Below are 22,784 nucleotides of genomic sequence, written 5' to 3'. Positions count from 1 at the left end.
AGGTGTTTTAACAGTTGATACGGATGGCCCAGACCAAAGAGACGTCGAGTTAAGGAAGAACATTAGGAAGGTCGTCATTACAGCCACTGCCAACCTCATTCTACCACCAGGTGAGACTGTGCTCACTCTGCCCATCCGGGCCTGTACCCCTTTCAAAGGAATAGAAGTTCAGATAGAGCCCACTTTAATGGAACAACTACCTCCAGGGCTCCTCATTGCATGGACGTTAGCCAGAATTCACAACGGTAATGTGCCAGTGCAATGTGTCAACCTAGTAGAGGACAGTCTTACACCCCCGCTCAAACGTGAAGTAGCACAGAAAATAGGTATGCCAGAAGAGTTCATACCACAGTGGCCGTGTAAGGGTTCTCTGAACGGTCCCCTAATCACCTTTAACCCCTTTCTGCTATTAGTAGTGTTGAGCATTCCGATACCGCAAGTATCGGGTATCGGCCGATACTTGCGGTATCGGAATTCCGATACCGAGATCCGATACTTTTGTGGTATCGGGTATCGGTATCGGATACATAGAGATGTGTAAAATAAAGAATTAAAATAAAAAATATTGATATATTTACCTCTCCGGCGGCCCCTGGTGAGTCCGCGGGTAACCGGCAGGCTTCGTTGTTCAAAATCAGCGCTTTTAGGACCTGAGAAACACGTCCCGGCTTCTGATTGGTCGCGGGCCGCCCATGTGACCGCCACGCGACCAATCACAAGCCGCGACGTCACCGCAAGCTATTAGCGCGCTCATTTTTGAAAAATGAGCGCGTTAATGACTTTCAAAGACGTTGCGGCTTGTGATTGGTCGCGGCCACGCGACCAATCACAAGCCGCGACGTCACCGCAAGCTATTAGCGCGCTCATTTGTGAAAAATGAGCGCGTTAATGGCTTTCAAAGACGTAGCGGCTTGTGATTGGTCGCGGCCACGCGACCAATCACAAGCCGCGACGTCACCGCAAGCTATTAACGCGCTCATTTTTAAAAATGAGCGCGTTAATGGCTTTCAAAGACGTAGCGGGTTGTGATTGGTCGCGGCCGCGACCAATCACAAGCCGCGACGTCACCGCAAGCTATTGACGCGCTCATTTTTAAAAATGAGCGCGTTAATGGCTTTGAAAGACATAGCGGCTTGTGATTGGTCGCGTGGCCGCGACCAATCACAAGCCGCTACGTCTTTGAAAGTCATTAACGCGCTCATTTTTCAAAAATGAGCGCGCTAATAGCTTGCGGTGACGTCGCGGCTTGTGATTGGTCGCGGCCACGCGACCAATCACAAGCTGCTATGTCTTTCAAAGCCATTAACGCGCTCATTTTTAAAAATGAGCGCGTCAATAGCTTGCGGTGACGTCGCGGCTTGTGATTGGTCGCGGCCACGCGACCAATCACAAGCCGCTATGTCTTTCAAAGCCATTAACGCGCTCATTTTTAAAAATGAGCGCGTCAATAGCTTGCGGTGACGTCGCGGCTTGTGATTGGTCGCGGCCACGCGACCAATCACAAGCCGCTATGTCTTTCAAAGCCATTAACGCGCTCATTTTTAAAAATGAGCGCGTCAATAGCTTGCGGTGACGTCGTGGCTTGTGATTGGTCGCGGCCGCGACCAATCACAACCCGCTACGTCTTTGAAAGCCATTAACACGCTCATTTTTAAAAATGAGCGCGCTAATAGCTTGCGGTGACGTCGCGGCTTGTGATTGGTCGCATGGCGGTCACATGGGCGGCCCGCGACCAATCAGAAGCCGGGACGTGTTTCTCAGGTCCTAAAAGCGCTGATTTTGAACAAAGAAGCCTGCCGGTTACCCGCGCTGAGTTCAGGGGCCGCCGGAGAGGTAAATATATCAATATTTTTTATTTTTATTCTTTATTTTACACCTCCCTATGGATCCCAGGGCCTGAAGGAGAGTTTCCTCTCCTTCAGACCCTGGGAACCATGAGAATACCTTCCGATACTTGATGTCCCATTGACTTGTATTGGTATCGGATATCGGTATCGGCGATATCCGATATTTTTCGGGTATCGGCCGATACTATCCGATACCGATACTTTCAAGTATCGGACGGTATCGCTCAACACTAGCTATTAGACGTACTATTCTGCCCATGTGGTGTGGGCCCTACTTCCCAAAGATGGAAAGGTACGTCATGCCCTTTAATGCGACACTGCGACTTAAGTCAAGGCGATCACATTAAAATTCTGACGCCATCTTACCTGGAGGAAGATGGTGTCGGCATCCTGTGCTGTGTCCTCCCCATCCGGCCTCCCAATCGCTATGATTGGCTGTTCAAGTCTGAACAGCCAATCGCAGCCTTTCTCATTGTTTCAGCCAATCAGATTGCCTAAAACAGGGAGGTCCCAGGCTAGGATCGAGTTCCGATGTACTCGATCCTAGACCGGTGCCTGACAATGCTAGGCATCGGCCAAAACCCCCCAGATTGGCGCGATCGACGATCACATTGATCGCACCAATCAAATCGATCGTGCCTGTCTGTCTATTACAGCACCGATCCAGGTAGCACTGATCCTACGCCAGAGCCTACAGCTGATTGGCACGATCGATGTGATCGGTGATCGCGCAAATCACAGGGCACAGCAGCGGTGTGCCCACGCTGTACCCTGATGGTGACCTGCCGGTGACCTGCCTAGGATTGGAGCTTTAAGCTCCAATCATAGGCCGGTGCCTAGCAACACCGGCATCACCAGGGTCACCCCTGATTGGTGGGATCGATGTGATCATCGATCCCACCAATGACAGGTCACAGCAGCGGTGTGACCGCTCTGTTACCTGTCTCACTTGTCCCTGACCTGCCTGACTGCTCTGCAGGAATCCTCACACTAGTTTAGGATTCCTATAGAGTGGTCATGCTGACAGATCCCCTCCTGTGCTGGGACATGTGGTGCCACAGTAGCCTGTGACACCACAATTCTTGCTAAATAAAGAAGACAGAAGAAAGAAGACAGAAGAAAGAAGAGAGACTACAACCATAAGTGTTGATTCCCGATCCCGACCCAATCTCTCTTCATTCCCCCATCTCCCGTTCCGTTTCCCCCTCCACCCACACTTTGTGCCGCCTCCGTGCCCAAATTTAGCATCTGCCGAGCTTTGATTGGTGACGCAGTTCACCGATCAACACTAGTGCTCGCTTATCTTTTTCACCCCCTTAGCGCTGCCAAGCGTTGATTGGTGACACAGTTCATGATCAACACTCGTGCTCACTTTTCTTTTTCACACCCCCGCGCGCACACCCAGAAGCCATGCCAAACCCGTGCCTTCCTTTTTCTTCTTTTTCCATATCCCCGTGCGTGCACCCAGCAGCCGCATCTAACCCGTGCCTTCCGTTTTCTTTTTTTTTCCACATCCATGTGCACGCACCCAGCAGCCACGTCTAACCCGTGCCTTCCAGTTTCTTTTTTTTTCCACATCCCCGTGCGTGCACCCAGCAGCCGCGTCTAACCCGTACCTTCCGTTTTCTTTTTTTTTTCCACATCCCCGTGCGCACCCAGCAGCTGCGTCTGACCAATGCCTTCCGTTTTCTTTTATTTATCCACATCCCCGTGCGTACACCCAGCAGCCGCGTCTAGCCCGTGCCTTCCGTTTTCTTTTCACATCCCCGTTCGCACACCCTGCAGCCGCCGAACTTTGATAAGTGACGCGGTTCACTTATCAGAGCTCTCTTGCCTTCCATTTTCCTTTTTTTCACATCCCCATTCGCACACCCTGCAGCCGCCAAACTTTGATAAGTGACGTGGTCACTTCTCAGAGCTAGGGTCTGCTGTTTTAGACTTCTTTTCACAGGTATTTTTTTCTCCCTATTTGCTTTTTTTCTTTCAGCTTTTTCTTTTTTCAGACAAGTTTGCACCAATCACTATCCCCCTACACACACATACAGTTATAAATAAAGTACACCCAAGCACCATATTCACACAAAAAATGTCCCACCCGTCACGTTCATCCCAACAGCGCTATTCATTGAAGGAGGCATATTCTCTCATTGCCTACGACACTTATAGCGAGGGAGAGGATCCTACATTCCTTTACTCTTCAGATTCTTCCTCCTCTTCCTCCTCCTCATCTTCCTCCTCAGGTCCTGCGGAACCGCCACGCAGACATCGCAGAACAGAAGCAGCACGCACCATAGATGAAGATGAAGCAGTGCCCACTCCTGAAGATGAACCAGCGCGCCCCTCTTCAAACCCGGTATGGACCTCGCCCCCCGAAAATTACGAGCCACTGATTCCTGATTTTGGGGCAGAATCAGGAATCAAGTTTGACACCACCGGCCTCACAGAAATAGACTTTTTCAAAGTCTTTTTCTCTGAGGATTTTGTTAACCTCATGGTGGAGCAAACTAATTTGTATGCTCATCAATTTTTGGATCAAAACACCGGTTCATCATATTCTAACTGGTCTTCTGTGGACACAGTTGAAATGATGCAGTTTTTAGGCCTGATCCTTCATATGGGGCTCCTGAAGAAGCCAGAAATTTGGCAATATTGGAATGCTGATATTTTACACAACACTCCAGTGTTCTGAATGGTCATGGTCCGGACGCGTTTTAAGGCCATTGATAAGTCCTGCACGAGATGACCCCAACTTTGACCGTCTGTTGAAAGTTCGGCCTGTCATCGAACACGTCAATAAAAAGTTTGGTGAAGTGTACGTTCCCAAAAGGGACATCTGCGTGGATGAGTCCTTGGTTCATTTTAAGGGGCGGCTAAGATTCCGTCAGTACCTGCCCAGCAAGAGGGCTAGGTACGGAATCATACTCTACAAGCTGTGTAAGAGTACTTCAGGGTACACCTACAGCTTTAGAGTCTACGAAGGAAAGGACACCAGGATTGAACCTCCTGAGTGTCCCCCTGTCCTGGGAGTGAGTGGGAAAATTGTGTGGGATTTGGTGCACCCACTCCAGGATGAAGGTTATCATCTCTACACTGATAACTTTTATTCCAGCATCCCACTCTTCAAATCCCTCTCTGCACGAGGTATCGCAGCCTGCATTACTGTCCGCAAAAATCAGAGAGGCCTCCTGAAAACGCTACTTGGGCAGATGCTCAGAAGGTGTGACAGCAGAGCCCAATGTAGCGACCACCTGCTGGTGGTCAAGTACAAGGACAAGAGGAAGTCCTTCTCTTGACAACCATACACGGTGATGGCAGTGCCCTCGGCACTATATGGGGTACCTCTACATAGGTCAGCAAACCGGACTGTGTACTGGGGTACAACAAATACATGGGGGGCGTTGATCTCTCTGATCCACTCCTCCAAGCGTACAGTGCTTTAGGAGAGGCCAAGGTGTGGTACAAAAGCTGTCCGTGTACATCGTACAAATGGCAATGCTCAATGCTTCCCTGCTGTTACGATGTGCACGCCACGCCGATACATCGTACCTTCAGTTCCAAGAGGTAGTGGTTAAGGCCCTGATATTTGGCATGAGAGAAGGAGCAGACCCTAGTACTTCCGGAACTGAAGGTGCTCGTACTGTACCATAGTTACATAGTTACATAGTTACATAGTTATTAAGGTTGAAGGAAGACTATATGTCCATCTAGTTCAACCCATAGCCTAACCTAACATGTTGATCCAGAGGAAGGCAAAAAAAACCCATGTGCAAAGAGTAAGCTCCACATTGGGGAAAAAAATTCCTTCCCGACTCCACATACGGCAATCAGACTAGTTCCCTGGATCAACGCCCTATCAAGGAATCTAGTGTATATACCCTGTAACATTATACTTTTCCAGAAAGGTATCCAGTCCCCTCTTAAATTTAAGTAATGACCAGGTCAGCATTTCCCAACGGAGGTCCCACAAACTGGAAAAAGAGGTAAGTCGCAAAAAAGGTGCCGAGCGTGTTACAAAAGGGGAATACACAAGGACACCATTTATCAATGCAACACCCCCCCCAAAAAAAAACCTGGCCTGTGTATGAAGGATTGCTTCAAATTGTACCACACCTCCATGCACTAGTAATTTACTTTACAGGAAACAGTAGATTAGTTCCAAAAAGATAGATAGATAGATAGATAGATAGATAGATAGATAGATAGATAGATAGATAGATAGATAGATAAATTCATTGGAGGTCTAGTTTACAAAATGTCACTTGTGTTTTTTTTTCCCTGTTTAGGCACATCAGGGGTTCTGTACATGGAACATGACGCCAGCAGACCACTCCATCAAAGTCTGCTTTCCAAAACGTCAATACTACTTCCCTTCCGAGCCCCGACGTGTGCCCAAACAGTATTTTTCCCGCATATGGGGTACCAGCATACTCAGGACAAATTGGACAATAACTTTTGGGGTCCAATTTCTCATGTTACTCTTAGGAAAATTAAAAATTGGGGAGTAAAACATTATTTTGTGGGAAAAAATATGATTTTATTTTTTTCACGCACGGGCATTATTAACTTTAGTGAAACACTTGGGGGTTCAAAATTCTCAACACACACCTAGATAAGTTCCTTAGTGGGTCTAGTTTCCAAAATGGGGTCAGTTGTGGGGGATTTCTACTGTTTAGGCGCATCAGGGACTCTGCAAACAGAACACGACGCCCACAGACCATTCCATCAAAGTCTGCTTTCCAAAACATCACTACTTCCCTTCCGAGCCCCGAAGTGTACCCAAATAGTAGTTTTCTCCCACATATGGGGTATCAGCGTACTCAGGACAAATTGGACAACAACTTTTGGGGTGCAATTTCTCCTGTTACAATTGGGAAAATTAAAAAATTTGGGACTGAAAGATCATTTTTGTGGAAAAAAATAGGATTTTTTATTTTCACGCCCGGGCATTATAAACGTCTGTGAAGCACTTGGGGGTGAAAAATTCACACCACCTACCTAGATAAGTTCCATACGGAGTCTAGTTTCCAAAATAGGGTCACTTAGGGGGGGTTTCCACTGTTTAGGCATATTAGGGGCTCGCCAAATGCAACATGGCGTCCGATCTCAATTCCAGCTAATTTTAGCTTGAAAAAGTCAAACCGATTCTCCATCTCTTCTGAGCCCTGCCGTGCGCCCAAACAGTGGTTCCTTCCCACATATGGGGTATCGGCATACTAAGGGCAAATTGGACTAAAACTTTTGTGGTCCAATTTCTTCTGTTACCCTTGTGAAAATAAAAAATTGGGGACTAAATGATCTTGTTTGTGGAAAAAAAAAAGATTTTTTATTTTCACGCTCGGGTGTTCTAAACTTCTGTGAACCATTTGGGGGATAAAAGTGCTCACCAAAAATCTAGATAAGTTCCATAGGGGGTCTAGTTTCCTAAGTGGGGTCACTTGTGGGGGTTTCCATTGTTTAGGCACATCAGGGGCTCACCGAACACGACATGGCATCCAATCTCAATTCCAGCTAATTTTTGCTTGAAAAAGTCAAACGGAGCTCCTTCCCTTTTGAACCCTGCCGTGTGCCCAAACAGTGGTTCTCCCCCATATGTGGGGTATGGCATACTCAGGACAAATTGGACTATAACTTTTGTGGTCCAATTTCTTCTGCTACCCTTGTGAAAATAAAAATTTGGGGACTAAATGATGTTTGTGGAAAAAATATGATTGTAAACTTCTGTGAAGCACTTGGGGATAAAAGTGCTCACCACACATCGAGATAAGTTCCTTAGGGGGTCTAGTTTCCAAAATGGGGCACACTTGTGGGGGGTTTCTATTGTTTAGGCACATCAGGGGCACGCCAAACATAAAATGGCGTCTGATCTCTATTCCAGCCAATTTTAACTTGAAAAAGTCAAACGGCGCTCCTTCCCTTCCAAGCCCTGCCGTGCGCCCAAACAGTGGTTACCCCCCACATATGGGGCATCATCGTACCCAGGACAAATTGGACAACAATTTTTGTGGTCTATTTTCTCCTTTTACCCTTGGTAAAATAAAAACCTGTTGCTGCAAAATCATTTTTGTGACTAAAAAGATAAGTGTTCATTTTTTCCTTTCACGTTGCTTCTGCTCCTATGAAACACCTGAAGGGTTAATAAACTTGTAGAATGTGGTTTTAAGTACCGTGAGGGGTGCAGTTTTTAGAGTGGTGTCACGTTTGGGTATTTTGAGCCATATTGACCCCTCCAAGTGACTTCAAGTGTGAAGGGGTCCCTAAAAAAATGGTTTTTTTAACCCTTATAACTTCCTAATGAAAAAAAACTTTGCTTCCAAAATTGTGCTGATGTAAAGTACACATGTGGAAATGTTATTTATTAACTATTTTGTGTGATATATTCCTCTGTTTTAAGGGCATAAAAATTCAAAGTTTGAAAATTTTGCCAAATTTCCGTTTTTTACACAAATAAACGCAAGTTATATTGAAAAAATGTTAACACTAATGTCAAGTACAATATGTCATGAGAAAATATTCTCAGAATTGCCAAGATCCGTTGAAGCGTTCCGGAGTTAGGGTATGTGCACACTCTGCAGAAAACGTTTCCGCAGCTGCGGGTCCACAGCAGTTTCACATGAGTTTACAGTTCAATGTAAACCTATGTGAAACAAAAAACGCTGTGCACATGCTGCGGGAAAAAAACGTGCGGAAACGTAGCGGTTTATATTCCGCAGCATGTCACTTCTTTCTGCGGATTCCGCGGTGGTTTTACAGCTGCTGTAATAGAAATCCGCAGTTGTAAAACCGCAGTGAAATCCGCAGAAAAACTGCAGAAAAACTGCGATAAATCTGCAGAGGTTTTGCACTGCAGATTTATAAAATCCACTGCGGAAAAATCCGCAGTGGACCAGAATACGTGTGCACATAGCCTTATTACCTCAAAAAGGGACAGTGGGCAGATTTGTTAAAATTGGCCCGGTCATTAATGTGCAAACAACCGTCGGGGTAAAGGGGTTAAAAAAGGATTCCAAATCCTGGAGCAGATCCAGGCTGAACTAACAGAACTCTCACCACAACAGGCACAAGTGGAAGAAGTGCTAGAGCGATGCCTGGACGTTTTTGACCATCAGGACAATGATTTTGGCTGCACCACAGCCATCACCCATGATATTCCAATAGGAAACACTGCACCCAACAAATTCCACCAGAAATGTACCAGGAGGTGAAAGAGGCATTGGCGCATATGCTACAGAGTGGGGTCATCTGAAAGAGCCAAAGCCCGTGGGCTGCCCCCATTGTTCTAGTACAAAAGAAGGATGGGACACTGCGTTTCTGTGTAGATTACCGGAAGCTGAATGCCTGCACTGTGCGAGACTTGTACCGCAACCAAGAATTGAGGAGTCCTTGTCTGCTCTGGGAAAAGTGAAGTACTTCTCGTCGCTGGATCTGACCAGTGGATATTGGCAAGTGCCCATGTCCGAGGAAGACCGGGCAAAGACTGCATTCATACTGCCTATGGGATGGTTCAAGTTCAATTGGATGCTTTTCAGCCTTACCAACGCACCTGGGACCTTCCAACAAATGATGGAGAGATGTTTGGGTGACCTAAATTTTGAACACATTCTCATCTATTTAGATGACATCATCGTCTATGCCGCCACATTTGAGGAACAACTGCAATGGCTGGAACAGGCGTTGACTCGACTTCAGAAGCCTAGCCTGAAAGTGAAACCTCGGAAGTCTCATCTTTTTCGCAAGCTGTTTGAATATCTGGGACATGTCGTATCCGCCGAAGGGGTGAGACTGGCACGTGAGAAGATTGCAGCAGTGCAGGACGGGCCCACTCCGAAGACAAGGAAGGATGTCTGGGCCTTTCTAGGACTTACCGGATACTATCGACGATTCGTGAAAAACTTCACTCGAAGCCGCTGCTGCAATTGTTGAAGGGAGTGCCATCCAGCACCAAGAATTGGACCATCCAGTGGCAAGAAAGCAGAAAAAAGCTTCCCAAGCCCTAAAATTGGCTTTGACCAAAGCACCCGTACTAGCCTATGCAGACTTCTCTCAACCTATCATCCTCCACACCGATGGGAGTCTACATGGACTAGGAGCTGTATTGTCGCAGATGCAGGACAGGAAAGAGTGAGTGATTGCTTATGCAAGCCAGTGTCTTCACGACTTTGAACGAAATCTAGATAATTGAAGCTCTTTCAAGCTGGAACTGCTGGTTTTAATGTGGGCAATGACAAAGAAATTTGCTGAGTACCTGTCCGGGTCTGAAGTCCTGGTACACACCGATAACACTCCTCTGGCACACCTGCAAAATGCAAATCTGGGGGGGCTGGAGCAGAGATGGGTGGCCCGTATGGCAAAGTACCGATAAAAGATCACATATGGGAGAGGAGCTGATGCTCTATCTAGAGTGACTCACGAGCGACCTGGGCATAATTGGGACAAAGAGCTGGAGGCTGAACAGTTCCCTGGGTTTTGGAACCCTGCCAGGATGTTGGCGGCAATGCAGGGACAGATCAGGGAGGTGTCCGGAGAACACACTCTGGGAAGACCCCGTGATGACTGGGTCCAGCTTCAGCAAGAAGATGGGGAACTCACTCTCTTTGAGGCAGTGGATGGCCTTGAAACAACTTTCCACCCGAGAAGAGACGGAGGTTCTGTCTCCGTGAACACTGCAGATGCAATGGGAGAGGCTCCAGTTGGAAGATGACTTCTTGTACCAGAAAGGGCAGCTGGCATGAGGGTTGGGAATTACCTGGCAAGTGATGCTTCCTGAAAAACTGATCAGTGAGGTGGCCCTGAAGCTCATGAGAGAGGGCCCACTTTGGACTGGAGAAGACATTCCAGTGGCTGCAGAAGTTGGTCTACCATCCTCAGCTGATAACTGCAGTAGATGAAACTTGCCGCAGGAGCAGGAACTGCAAACTTGCCAAGCCTCCATAACAGAGAGCCCCTACGTAGACCAATGTGACTTCTGCTCCCCTATAAGCATTGATGATAGATCACCTAGGATATGAACACTGTCTGGTGATGACCGATGATATTACCAAATTTGCTGTGGTAATACCGACCCGGGATCAGACTGCCGAATTGGAGGCACAAGCCATTTGCTGAGACTTCATCAGAGTATATGGTTGTTTGAAGAGAATCCACTCTGACCAAGATGCCTGTTTCCATGGAAGAGTAATCGAAGAACTACATCGCCTGTATCAGATTGAGAAATCCAGAACGATGCCCTATCATCCACAAGGAAATGGAGCCTGTAAGCATTTCAATCGTATGCTGATTCAGATGCTGAAGACCCTAAAGTAGGACCAGAAAGTCAGCTGGCCTGAGTATGTGGCCAAATTACATGGGTACACGACACAACTGGATACACACCATCCACCCTGCTGTTCGGCCAAAAAGGGCGAGAGATTGCTGCGTTGGAGTTGGACCCCGAGGAGGATTACCTACAGACAGGGGTGTCCACCTGGGTCCATAAACATCGCCATTGTTTACAGACTCTGCATTGATTGGTCCAGACCAAGTTTCAGGAACTTGAACATCATGAGACGATGCCCCGGCTATCAAGGCCAGAGACCAAGTACTGGTTTGAGACAAGCGGCCTCAGGGCAAGTTGGAGTGTCAGTGGGAGAAAACCCCGTACCGGGTGAAACGCCAGATTGGATCCAAAGTTCCTGTCTATGAGATTCACCTCAAAGGGTAAGAAGATGCCCCCTCTCGAGTAGTCCATCAGAACAAGCTACGTCCTTGTTTGTCACGAGACTCAGATCACTTGGAGAGAATGCAAAACGTTCCTGAATCACTCTCTTCTACAACTGTTGATTATGAGGAAGATGAATTTTCCAGCCCATCACCTATCGACCCAGGAGAGGATCAAGAGCCTGATATTCTCGAGGTGGCTGCTTCACTGAATCTGGGCACATCCCCGCCCTCGCTTGTTCAACCTGACTCCTCTACCCAACCTAACTCAGCTACTCAACCTGAATTACGCCGCACAGAATTATCAAAAGCTGGAATACCACTCAGTCATTACAAACAAGACCAGTTTATTTGGCAGCAAATCTTCCGAGAAATGGAAGGAGTGTCAATGTTTACTGCAGGAACTCTCGCCCATGCAATGGCCAGCAAAAGAAGAGGGGGAGTGTAAGGAGGAGAACCAGGCCATGGGTACCTGTCCTATGCCGAGTCCGAAATTGTCGGGACTGTCTCTTCTGTTGTCCGGGGGAAGGAGTAAGAGTCCGGATAGACCTTTGCACTCGGACACAGGGGGTGTGGCTAAGCGGGAAAATCCACAGCACGAGCAGAAGCAGGCAGTCTTCGCGGGAGCAGGCTGTGCGCAGCACAGAGAGAGGTGTGCTCTGTCCCTTCAGCAATGGGACTGCATGGCCTACGTCCTGGTACTCCCACCATTGTCAGCAGCAACCATAGAGGGAGAAGCACAGTGGGTCCAGCAACTGGCAGAGAGCGAGTTGCTGTGCGTGTCGTTATCGTGAGTACAGCACACGTGCCACAGAGAGAGAACCGGGTGCCAGATAGACATTTGTGGCCCATCTTACCATTATATACCTTCCCGCTCAAAGGGGGCTCTGATCGTGCTGCGGCCTTGTTTCCTCTGGCCACATATGTTCATGGACTAGGGGCTCAGAAGAAGGTGAGGAAGACCGACCAGAAGATGGACTGCTGTTGACATCAGATCCTCCTGGGATCAACACCGTGCCAGCAGTTGCAGGCACCATCAATGCCCAAGTAGCACCTGCATTCCGAGGAACGCCTGACCCGATAAGTGCACCAAAGAACTGCTGATACTTTGCTTATTATATCCTTTATTATATCCCCATATAACGCTGCACCTCCCCGCGAAGAGTTAACCTCCTGTTAAATTAAAACTCTTACATTTGTTAACCCTTGCTCTGCCTTCTGTCTGTCACTGCATCCCGCAACCTGCTTTGATGTACACAATGGGCCTACTGCTTCACAGTTGTAAAACTTAGAAGTTCAAAAGCTGGGATAAAATTTTCATCCACGTTACTCCTAGCAAACTCTATCAAAATATGTAGAGCTGAGGCAGCACAGGAGTGTGATGACCGCAACATATCAAATTTATGATGAGAGGCAGCGTTTGCTATGCCATAAATCTTAATTCAGTAGTTCTAGAGTAGGATTTGTGGCGAGTTACACTCAGAGATGCCTGACATTCCTGATTCTTGAAGAGGCTTATATTGGTCTTCATGAATTTTTATTACGGTATCTAGGTGATGCAATCATCAGCCATGTGGGAAATCACACCTAGTTTTTTTTTTTTTTCATGTGAATCAATTTGCAAATTATTTAAATTTGCTGTGACCAGCAAATTTCAGGAAATTCAACTGAGTTGATTCACAACGACTTCCTTCAATCATCTCTCTATATACATGACATAAAACAGACTGCAGCATCAGTGGCCACCATGCTGCGGCATGGGAAAAGGTTCAAATAGGAAAACTGAGTTATACTTATATTATGCTGCTCTTACACAATTTATAAAACCATAAAAACAACACTTAAATATTATTTGACCTTTCTTTTCATAGAAATATTTTTTAATGTAATTATTCTTGTTTTTATTTTTACCCCAGAACTTACCGAAGTACAATCTCAGTCCTTGGTTCCAGGTGATGTCATTGTTTTGGAAGGAAACAAGATTTTCTTACCATGTGATGCCATTTTAATCAGTGGTGGGTGTACTGTCAATGAAGCGATGTTAACTGGTATGGATATTTCATTATTTTCTCCATTCTTTTAACTTATCTAATTTTCATTGTTGAGATTTTATCCAGTAATTCCTTTAAGTTACTGCAAGGGTATATTGCTGGACAGTTGAGCCTAGAGTGTTTAGTGCTAAAGTTGCTTTACACACAATATAGTTTACATTCCTTAGGGCTTTTTATGGGGCACCATAATGTGTGCTATGGGGCACCATAACTCTCTGCTATTACTTAATTAAAAGAAATTTGAGGGGAGCAAAAAAAAAAACCCTGACTTCATTTCTTAGTTACCCCACTTTAGCATCATTTTTTGCATCTGAACCAATGATATTTGTTGAAATGAAAGGTGCAAATGTGTTTTGCATTTATTTTCTGTTATTTACTTTATAATTGTCTCTAATCTGCAAGTATGTGAAACTGCTGGATCTCCATACACAAGAGCCAGAAAATTAATTTACAAATAACTTAGAGAAAACATACCTTTAAATTTAATTTCAAGGTGAAAGTATCCCTGTGACGAAGACACCACTCCCAAATACTGACAATTCCATTCCTTGGATGGCACACAGTGGTGATGACTACAAAAAACACGTTCTTTTTTGTGGAACTGAGGTCATCCAGACCAAAAGAAACAGTCAAGATCTTGTAAAAGCTGCGGTCCTACAGACTGGTGGGTATTTTGTTTTTCACATATATATATAGTTTAACAGCTGCCAACAGAGGTTATGTATTTTTAACAATCACTGTAATAGATTAATAGGGTGGTGTTAAAATCCTAGCAGTCATCTGTAATCTATGAGAGAATTTGGCAGCAGATGGTCAATTCATCTGCAACGCCACCACAGGGAAAATGGAAGGAATGATACAGGGAGGAATTATACAGTTAGAGATGCTATTGCAGTTTCTCTTTAAGGGTTCACATTGACTTGCATAAATAAAATCTCTCTGATGTTGTTCCTGAAAAGTAAGACAAGTGTCATGTGAGTGTTACGCAAGTACAATACAATTCTTCTCAAGTAGCTTTTACATACAGTAATTCTCTGTCATTTAAAGTTAGTTTTCTAAGTAATAAAGCAATCTTATATACAGATATAGACAGAAAGATGTCCATGCAAATTAGAGGCAGCACTCCAAAGGTAAAAATTGTGAATGGTTTGTTGACCCATTGTGCTGGCAACGTTTCGTTCCAAGTGTCAAACCTTATCAAGCAATACAATGTTGCAAATGTGATATATAAATACAGGGGAACCCACGCAGGTTTTTTTTTAAAATTGCTTATTTACAGTGCAGGAGTGGCTGATGAATACACCCATCTACCGCTCCTCCTCTCAATGTTATTAGTGGTAGCAGGTGTCAGCTGATGGGAGCTGTATTCCCATAAGCTGACACCAGTTACAGGAGGTAACCTCGATGACATCAACGCCGGTCACTGACACTGTGCACGAAGTCATTTGGTCACCAGTGGTTCTAATCCTGGACTGTGGAATCTTGGCACCGTCCAGGTTGAAAACTATTAACCCCTTCCCGACCCATGACGCCACGTAGGCGTCATGAAAGTCGGTGCCAATCCATTCCACCCCCGTGCTCCGTTCCACCCCTCCCACGCTCCGATCCACCACCCCCCCGTGCTCTCCCACCCCGTGCTCCCCCCCACCCCATCATACTTACCGATCCTGCCGGGGTCCGTCCGTCTTGTCCCTGGGCGCCGCCATCTTCCAAAATGGCGGGCGCATGCGCAGTGCGCCCGCCGAATCTGCCAGCCGGCAGATTCGTTCCAAAGTGCATTTTGATCACTGAGATAGATTATATCTCAGTGATCAAAATAAAAAAAATAATAAATGACCACCCCCCCTTTGTCACCCCCATAGGTAGGGACAATAAAAAAATAAAGTATTTTTTTTTCCACTAATGTTAGAATAGGGTTAGGGTTAGGGCTAGGGTTAGGGCTAGGGCTAGGGTTAGGGCTAGGGCTAGGGCTAGGGTTAGGGTTAGGGTTAGGGCTAGGGCTAGGGTTAGGGTTAGGGTTTCGGTATGTGCACACGTATTCTGGTCCTCTGCAGATTTTTCCGCTGCGGATTTGATAAATCCGCAGTGCTAAACCGCTGCGGATTTATGGCGGATTTACCGCATTTTTTCTGCGCATTTCACTGCGGTTTTACAACTGCGATTTTCTATTTGCGTTTCCGTGCAGATTTTCCGCAGCATGTGTACAGCGATTTTTGTATCCCATAGGTCTACATTGAACTGTAAACTCATGGGAAACTGCTGCGGATCTGCAGTGTTTTCCGCAGCGTGTGCACAGCCTAATTCTAAAGGTATATGTGCACACGGTGCGGATTTGGCTGCGGATCCGCAGCGGATTGGCCGCTGCGGATTCGCAGCAGAGTTCCATTAGGTTTACAGTACCATGTAAACCTATGGAAACCAAATCCGCTGTGCCCATGGTGCGGAAAATACCGCGCGGAAACGCTGCGTTGTATTTTCCGCAGCATGTCAATTCTTTGTGCGGATTCCGCAGCGTTTTACACCTGTTCCTCAATAGGAATCCGCAGGTGAAATCCGCACAAAAAACACTGGAAATCCGCGGAAAATCCGCAGGTAAAACGCAGTGCCTTTTACCCGCGGATTTTTCAAAAATGATGCTGAGAAATCTCACACAAATCCGCAACGTGGGCACATAGCCTTAGGGTTAGGGTTGGAATTAGGGTTGTGGTTAGGGTTAGGGGTGTGTTGGGGTTAGGGTTGTGGTTAGGGGTGAGTTGCGGTTAGGGTTGTGATTAGGGTTATGGCTACAGTTGGAATTAGAGTTAGGGGTGTGTTGGGGTTAGTGTTGGAGGTAGAATTGAGGGGTTACCACTGTTTAGGCACATCAGGGGTCTCCAAACGCAACATGGCGCCACCATTGATTCCAGCCAATCTCGTATTCAAAAAGTCAAATGGTGCTCCCTCACTTCCGAGCCCCGATGTGTGCTCAAACAGTGGTTTACCCCCACATATGGGGTACCAGCATACTCAGGATAAACTGCGCAACAATTACTGGGGTCCAATTTCTCCTGTTACTCTTGTGAAAATTAAGAAATGCTTGCTAAAACATCATTTTTGAGGAAAGAAAAATGATTTTTTATTTTCACGGCTCTGCGTTGTAAACGTCTGTGAAGCACTTGGGGGATCAAAGTGCTCACCACATATCTAGATAAGTTCCTTGGGGGGTCTAGTTTCTAAAATGGGGTCACTTGTGGGTGGTTTCTACTGTTTAGGCACACCAGGGGCTCTGCAAACGCAATGTGACGCCCGCAGACCATTCCATCAAAGTCTGCATTTCAAAAGTCACTACTTCCCTTCTGAGCCCCGACGTGTGCCCAAACAGTGGTTTACCTCCACACATGGGGTATCAGCGTACTCAGGAGAAACTGGACAACAACTTTTGGGGTCCAATTTCTCCTCTAACCCTTGGGAAAATAAAAAATTCAGGGCTAAATAATTATTTTTGAGGAGAGAAAACGTATTTATTATTTTCACGGCTCTGCATTATAAACTTCTATGAAGCACTTGGGGGCTCAAAGTGCTCAACACACATCTCTATAAGTTCCTTTCGGGGTCTAGTTTCCAAAATAGGGTCACTTGTGGGGGGTTTCTACTGTTTAGCCACATCAGGGGCTCTGCAAACGCATTGTGACGCCCGCAGAGCATTCCATCAAAGTCTGCATTTCAAAACGTCACTACTTCAATTCCGAGCCCCGGCATGTGCCCAAACAGTGGTTTACCCCCACATATGGGGTATCACCGTACTCAGGAGAAACTGGACAACAAATATTGGGGTCAAATTTCTCCTGTTACCCTTGGGAAAATTAAAAAATTCTGGGCTAAATAATTATTTTTGAGGAAAGAAAATGTATTTATCATTTTCACGGCTCTGCATTATAAACTTCTGTGAAGCACTTGGGAGTTCAAAGTGCTCACCACACATCTAGATATGTTCCTTTCGGGGTCTAGTTTCCAAAATGGGGTCACTTGTGGGGGGTTTCTACTGTTAAGCCACATCAGGGGCTCTGCAAATGCAACGTGACGCCCACAGAGCATTCCATCAAAGTCTGCATTTCAAAACGTCACTACTTCACTTCCGAGCCCCGGCATGTGCCCAAACAGTGGTTTACCCCCATATATGGGGTATCAGCGCACTCAGGAGAAACTGGACAACAACTTTTGGGGTCAAATTTCTCCTGTTACCCTTGGGAAAATAAAAAATTGCAGGCTAAAAGATCATTTTTGAGAAAATATTTTTTTTTTTTATTTTCATGGCTCTGCATTATAAACTTCTATGAAACACTTGGGGGTTCAAAGTCCTCACCACACATCTAGATTAGTTCCTTTGAGGGTCTAGTTTCCAAAATGGGGTCATTTCTGGGGGATCTCCAATGTTTAGGCACACAGGGGCTCTCCAAACGTGACATGGTGTCCGCTAATGATTGGAGCTAATTTTCCATTTAAAAAGCCAAATGGCGTGCCTTCTCTTCCGAGCCCTGCCGTGCGCCCAAACAGTGGTTTACCCCCACATATGGGGTATCAGCGTACTCAGGACAAACTGACCAACAACATTTGGGGTCCAATTTCTCCGATTACCCTTGGCAAAATAGGAAATTCTAGGCTAAAAAATCATTTTTGAGGAAAGAAAAATTATTTTTTATTTTCATGGCTCTGCGTTATAAACTTCTGTGAAGCACCTGGGGGTTTAAAGTGCTCAATATGCATCTAGATAAGTTCCTTGGGGGGTCTAGTTTCCAAAATGGGGTCACTTGTGGGGGAGCTCCAATGTTTAGGCACACAGGGGCTCTCCAAACGCGACTTGGTGTCCGCTAACAATTGGAGCTAATTTTCCATTCAAAAAGTCAAATGGCGTGCCTTCCCTTCCGAGCCCTGCCGAGTGCCCAAACAGTGGTTTACCCCCACATATGAGGTATCGGCGTACTCGGGAGAAATTGCCCAACAAATTTTATGATCCATTTTATCCTATTGCCCATATAAAAATGAAAAAATTGAGGCGAAAATAATTTTTTTGTGAAAAAAAGTACTTTTTCATTTTTACAGATCAATTTGTGAAGCACCTGAGGGTTTAAAGTGCTCACTAGGCACCTAGATAAGTTCCTTGGGGGGTCTAGTTTCCAAAATGGGGTCACTTGTGGGGGAGCGCCAATGTTTAGGCACACAGGGGCTCTCCAAACGCGACAGGGTGTCCGCTAACGATGGAGATAATTTTTCATTCAAAATGTCAAATGGCGCTCCTTCCCTTCCGAGCCTTACCATGTGCCCAAACAGTGGTTTACCCCCACATGTGAGGTATTGGTGTACTCAGGAGAAATTGCCCAACAAATTTTAGGATCCATTTTATCCTGTTGCCCATGTGAAAATGAAAAAATTCAGGCTAAAAGAATTTTTTTGTGAAAAAAAGTACTTTTTCATTTTAACGGATCAATTTGTGAAGCACCTGGGAGTTCAAAGTGCTCACTATGCATCTAGATAAGTTCCTTAGGGCATCTAGTTTCCAAAATGGGGTCACTTGTGGGGGGCTCCAATTTTTAGGCACACTGGGGCTCTCCAAACGTGACATGGTGTCCGCTATAGAGTGGAGCCAATTATTCATTCAAAATTAAAATGGCGCTCCTTCCCTTCCAAACCCTGCCGTGCGCCCAAACAGTGGTTACCCCCACATATGAGGTATCAGCGTACTCAGGACAAATTGGACAACAACATTCGTGGTTCAGTTTCTCCTTTTACAATTGGGAAAATAAAAAAATTGTTGCTAAAAGATAATTTTTGTGACTAAAAAGTTAAATGTTCATTTTTTCCTTCCATGTTGCTTCTGCTGCTGTGAAGCACCTGAAGGGTTAATAAACTTCTTGAATGTGGTTTTGAGTACCTTGAGGGGTGCAGTTTTTAGAATGGTGTCACTTTTGGGTATTTTCAGCCATATAGACGCCTCAAACTGACTTCAAATGTGAGGTGGTCCCTAAAAAAAATGGTTTTGTAAATTTTGTTGTAAAAATGAGAAATCGCTGGTCAAATTTTAACCCTTATAACTTCCTAGCAAAAAAAAATTTTGTTTCCAAAATTGTGCTGATGTAAAGTATACATGTGGGAAATGTTATTTATTAACTATTTTGTGTCACATAACTCTCTGGTTTAACAGAATAAAAATTCAAAATGTGAAAATTGCAAAATTTTCAAAATTTTCGCCAAATTTCCGTTTTTATCACAAATAAACACAGAATTTATTGACCTAAATTTACCACTAACATGAAGCCCAATATGTCACGAAAAAACAATCTCAGAACCGCTAGGATCCGTTGAAGCGTTCCTGAGTTATTACCTCATAAAGGGACACTGGTCAGAATTGCAAAAAACGGCAAGGTCTTTAAGGTCAAAATAGGCTGGGTCATGAAGGGGTTAATTGGTCCGGTCAAAAATGACCGGAGCAGTACAAGTGTATAGTGGAAACGAAAAGAACAGCAGGGTTAATCCCACAGACATGGATTACGGCATGGGACAGAATGACCGACAATGGATATTGTTGTTTTTTTTTTATTTTAGTTTTATTACAAGAGAATGAGGGCTTCAATGGAATTAGGTGTTAGGTTAGTATAGCTGTGTTTGTTATTTTTAAATAAAATAGAAAACTGTGTTTAGTCTTATTTCTAATAAAGGACTTTAATCTGGCTGTGCCTTTATTTGTCATATAACTATAGGATTAGTAATGGATAGGTGTCTTATAAACACTCTATTACTAAGCCATGGGCTTGATTTGACCTGGCATTACAAAGGTGACATCAACCCCACAAATATTAACCCCACTTGCCACTGCTTCAGGACAAGTGGGAAGAGTCATGCAAAGCACCAGAATTGGCGCATCTAATAGTTGTACCTTTTCTGGGCAGCTGTGGGATGCTATTTTTAGGCTGGGGGGCCAATATCCATTGTCCCTTACCAGCCTGAGAAAACAAGCCCCCCACTGTGAGCTTTAGCAATGCTGGTTGTCAAAAACTAGAGTGACCCCACGTCGTTTTTTAAATTATTTATTTAAATAATTAAAAATAAGGTGTGGCGACCACTCTATTTTTAGTAACCAGACTTGCTGACAGCTGAGGGTTGCTGACCTCTGCTGTGAGTTTTGATATAAAAAATACAGAGAATCCACAACATCTTTTTTTTTGTTAATTATTTATTTACAGCATGGGCGCCAGCTGATGAATACCCCCATAAGCCGCCATCTGCTCTTGCTCTTATTAGGGGCATCATGAGTAGGCTGACAGGAGCAGTAGTCCCATTAGCCGACACCAGTGACCCGAGACCAACTTTATACCTCAGATCACAGCTGCTGACTCACGCTGTCATTTGACAGTGCGGGAACCGCGGCTGTCTGACCGGCAGTGATGATTTTTGCTGCAGATTAGAAGCAGTGCTTGCCACGCTGTCATGCACATGCCTTCCCCTCACGAAGCTGCACCGCAGCGATACACGAGGGGCTCTCCCGCACTCCCATTTTCCACACCATACATCTCCCTCCCTTCATCCAGGGGCTCCCTGCTGCCATTATCTCTATTGTCTTAGGGACTCTCTAGCTATTTACATGGGCTCTCCCCTGTTTTACCACCTGGTTCTTTTGCAGCGCAGCATATCTATTTGACATTGCAGGTATTCAATAGTGGATAATAACTTTGTCCACTATAATACATTTTCTCTGTGCTCTTGTTCCAATTTGTATAGTGTTATTTTGCATGCAAGAGGGATTCAGGATAGCTTGCTGTCACAGTATGTGACCTCCCTTCTTTGGACAATTGCATTATCTTTCTCAGACACCGAGCTTACACCTGTGGGGATGCCCACATTCCAGGGTCCATGGTATGTGCACTCAGCCAACTGGATTGTTATGACCTTATGATAACTTTTAGGTATTTACATTATTTATGCATATTGCACTTCCATTATGAGTGCCCATGGGTGAACCTAGCCACACTGCTGCCTGAGGCGAACTTCAAAACGGCACCCCCCAAACACATATACAGTACAGCCCCCCCTATAGGGCTCCCATCTCATATACAGTCCCCCCATACATTACATGAGTGATAACTAACTATTGTACATTCTACAATAGGTCACAAATCAGACAGTATAGTCCTCTATACAGTATTCTGGGCACCACAGCGCTCCATACAGAATAATGAGCCCCATATATTGCTCCATACTGTATAATGGCCACACATGATGCTCCATACTGTATATTGGCCGTACATGATGCTTCATACTGTATAATGGCCACACATGATGCTCCATACTGTATAATGGCCACACAGTGCTGCATACTGTATAATGGCCACAGTGCTCCATACTGTATAATGGCTGCACATGATGCTCCATACTGTATAATGGCTGCATCCATACTGTATAACGGCCATACTTGATGCTCAATACTGAATAATGGCCCCACATGATGCCCCATACTGTATATTGTCCGTACATGATGCTTCATACTGTATAATGGCCACACATGATGCTCCATACTGTATAATGGCTACACAGTGCTGCATACTGTATAATGGCCACACAGTGCTCCATACTGTATAATGGCCGCATCCATACTGTATAATGGCCACACAGTGCTCCATACTGTATAATGGCCACACATGATGCTACATACTGTATAATGGCCCCACATGATGCTCCATACTGTATAATAATAATAATAATAATAATTTTTATTTATATAGCGCCAACATATTCCGCAGCGCTTTACAAATTATAGAGGGGACTTGTACAGACAATAGACATTACAGCATAACAGAAATACAGTTCAAAACAGATACCAGGAGGAGTGAGGGCCCTGCTCGCAAGCTTACAAACTATGGGGAAAAGGGGAGACACGAGAGGTGGATGGTAACAATTGCTTTAGTTATTCGGACCAGCTATAGTGTAAGGCTCAGGTGTTCATGTAAATCTGCATGAACCAGTTAACTGCCTAAGTATGTAGCAGTACAGACACAGAGGGCTAATACTGCTTAAAGTGTATGAGAACATGATGCCAGGAACTTTTTTTTATTTTTTTTTTTATTATAAATAGGCCACACAGGGATCGTTAGGTTAATGCATTGAGGCGGTATAATGGCCACACATGATGCTCCATACTGTATAATGGCCACATCCATACTAT

General features: G+C 45.2%; 1 protein-coding gene across 1 annotated transcript in view; it reads left to right on the top strand.

Annotated features, from left to right (window-relative positions):
• LOC138638116 (probable cation-transporting ATPase 13A4) overlaps positions 1-22,784 on the top strand; it is a 542,444-nt gene that overhangs the window by 236,817 nt on the left and 282,843 nt on the right. Inside the window, exons 9-10 of the mRNA XM_069727138.1 lie at positions 13,457-13,588; positions 14,085-14,255. Coding sequence (XP_069583239.1) covers positions 13,457-13,588; positions 14,085-14,255 — 303 coding nt within the window. The remainder of the gene's footprint in view (positions 1-13,456; positions 13,589-14,084; positions 14,256-22,784) is intronic.

Source organism: Ranitomeya imitator, chromosome 5, assembly GCF_032444005.1.
Source record: "Ranitomeya imitator isolate aRanImi1 chromosome 5, aRanImi1.pri, whole genome shotgun sequence".
Taxonomy (NCBI): Eukaryota; Metazoa; Chordata; class Amphibia; order Anura; family Dendrobatidae; genus Ranitomeya; species Ranitomeya imitator.
This window is presented reverse-complemented; position numbering and strand designations above follow the sequence as displayed.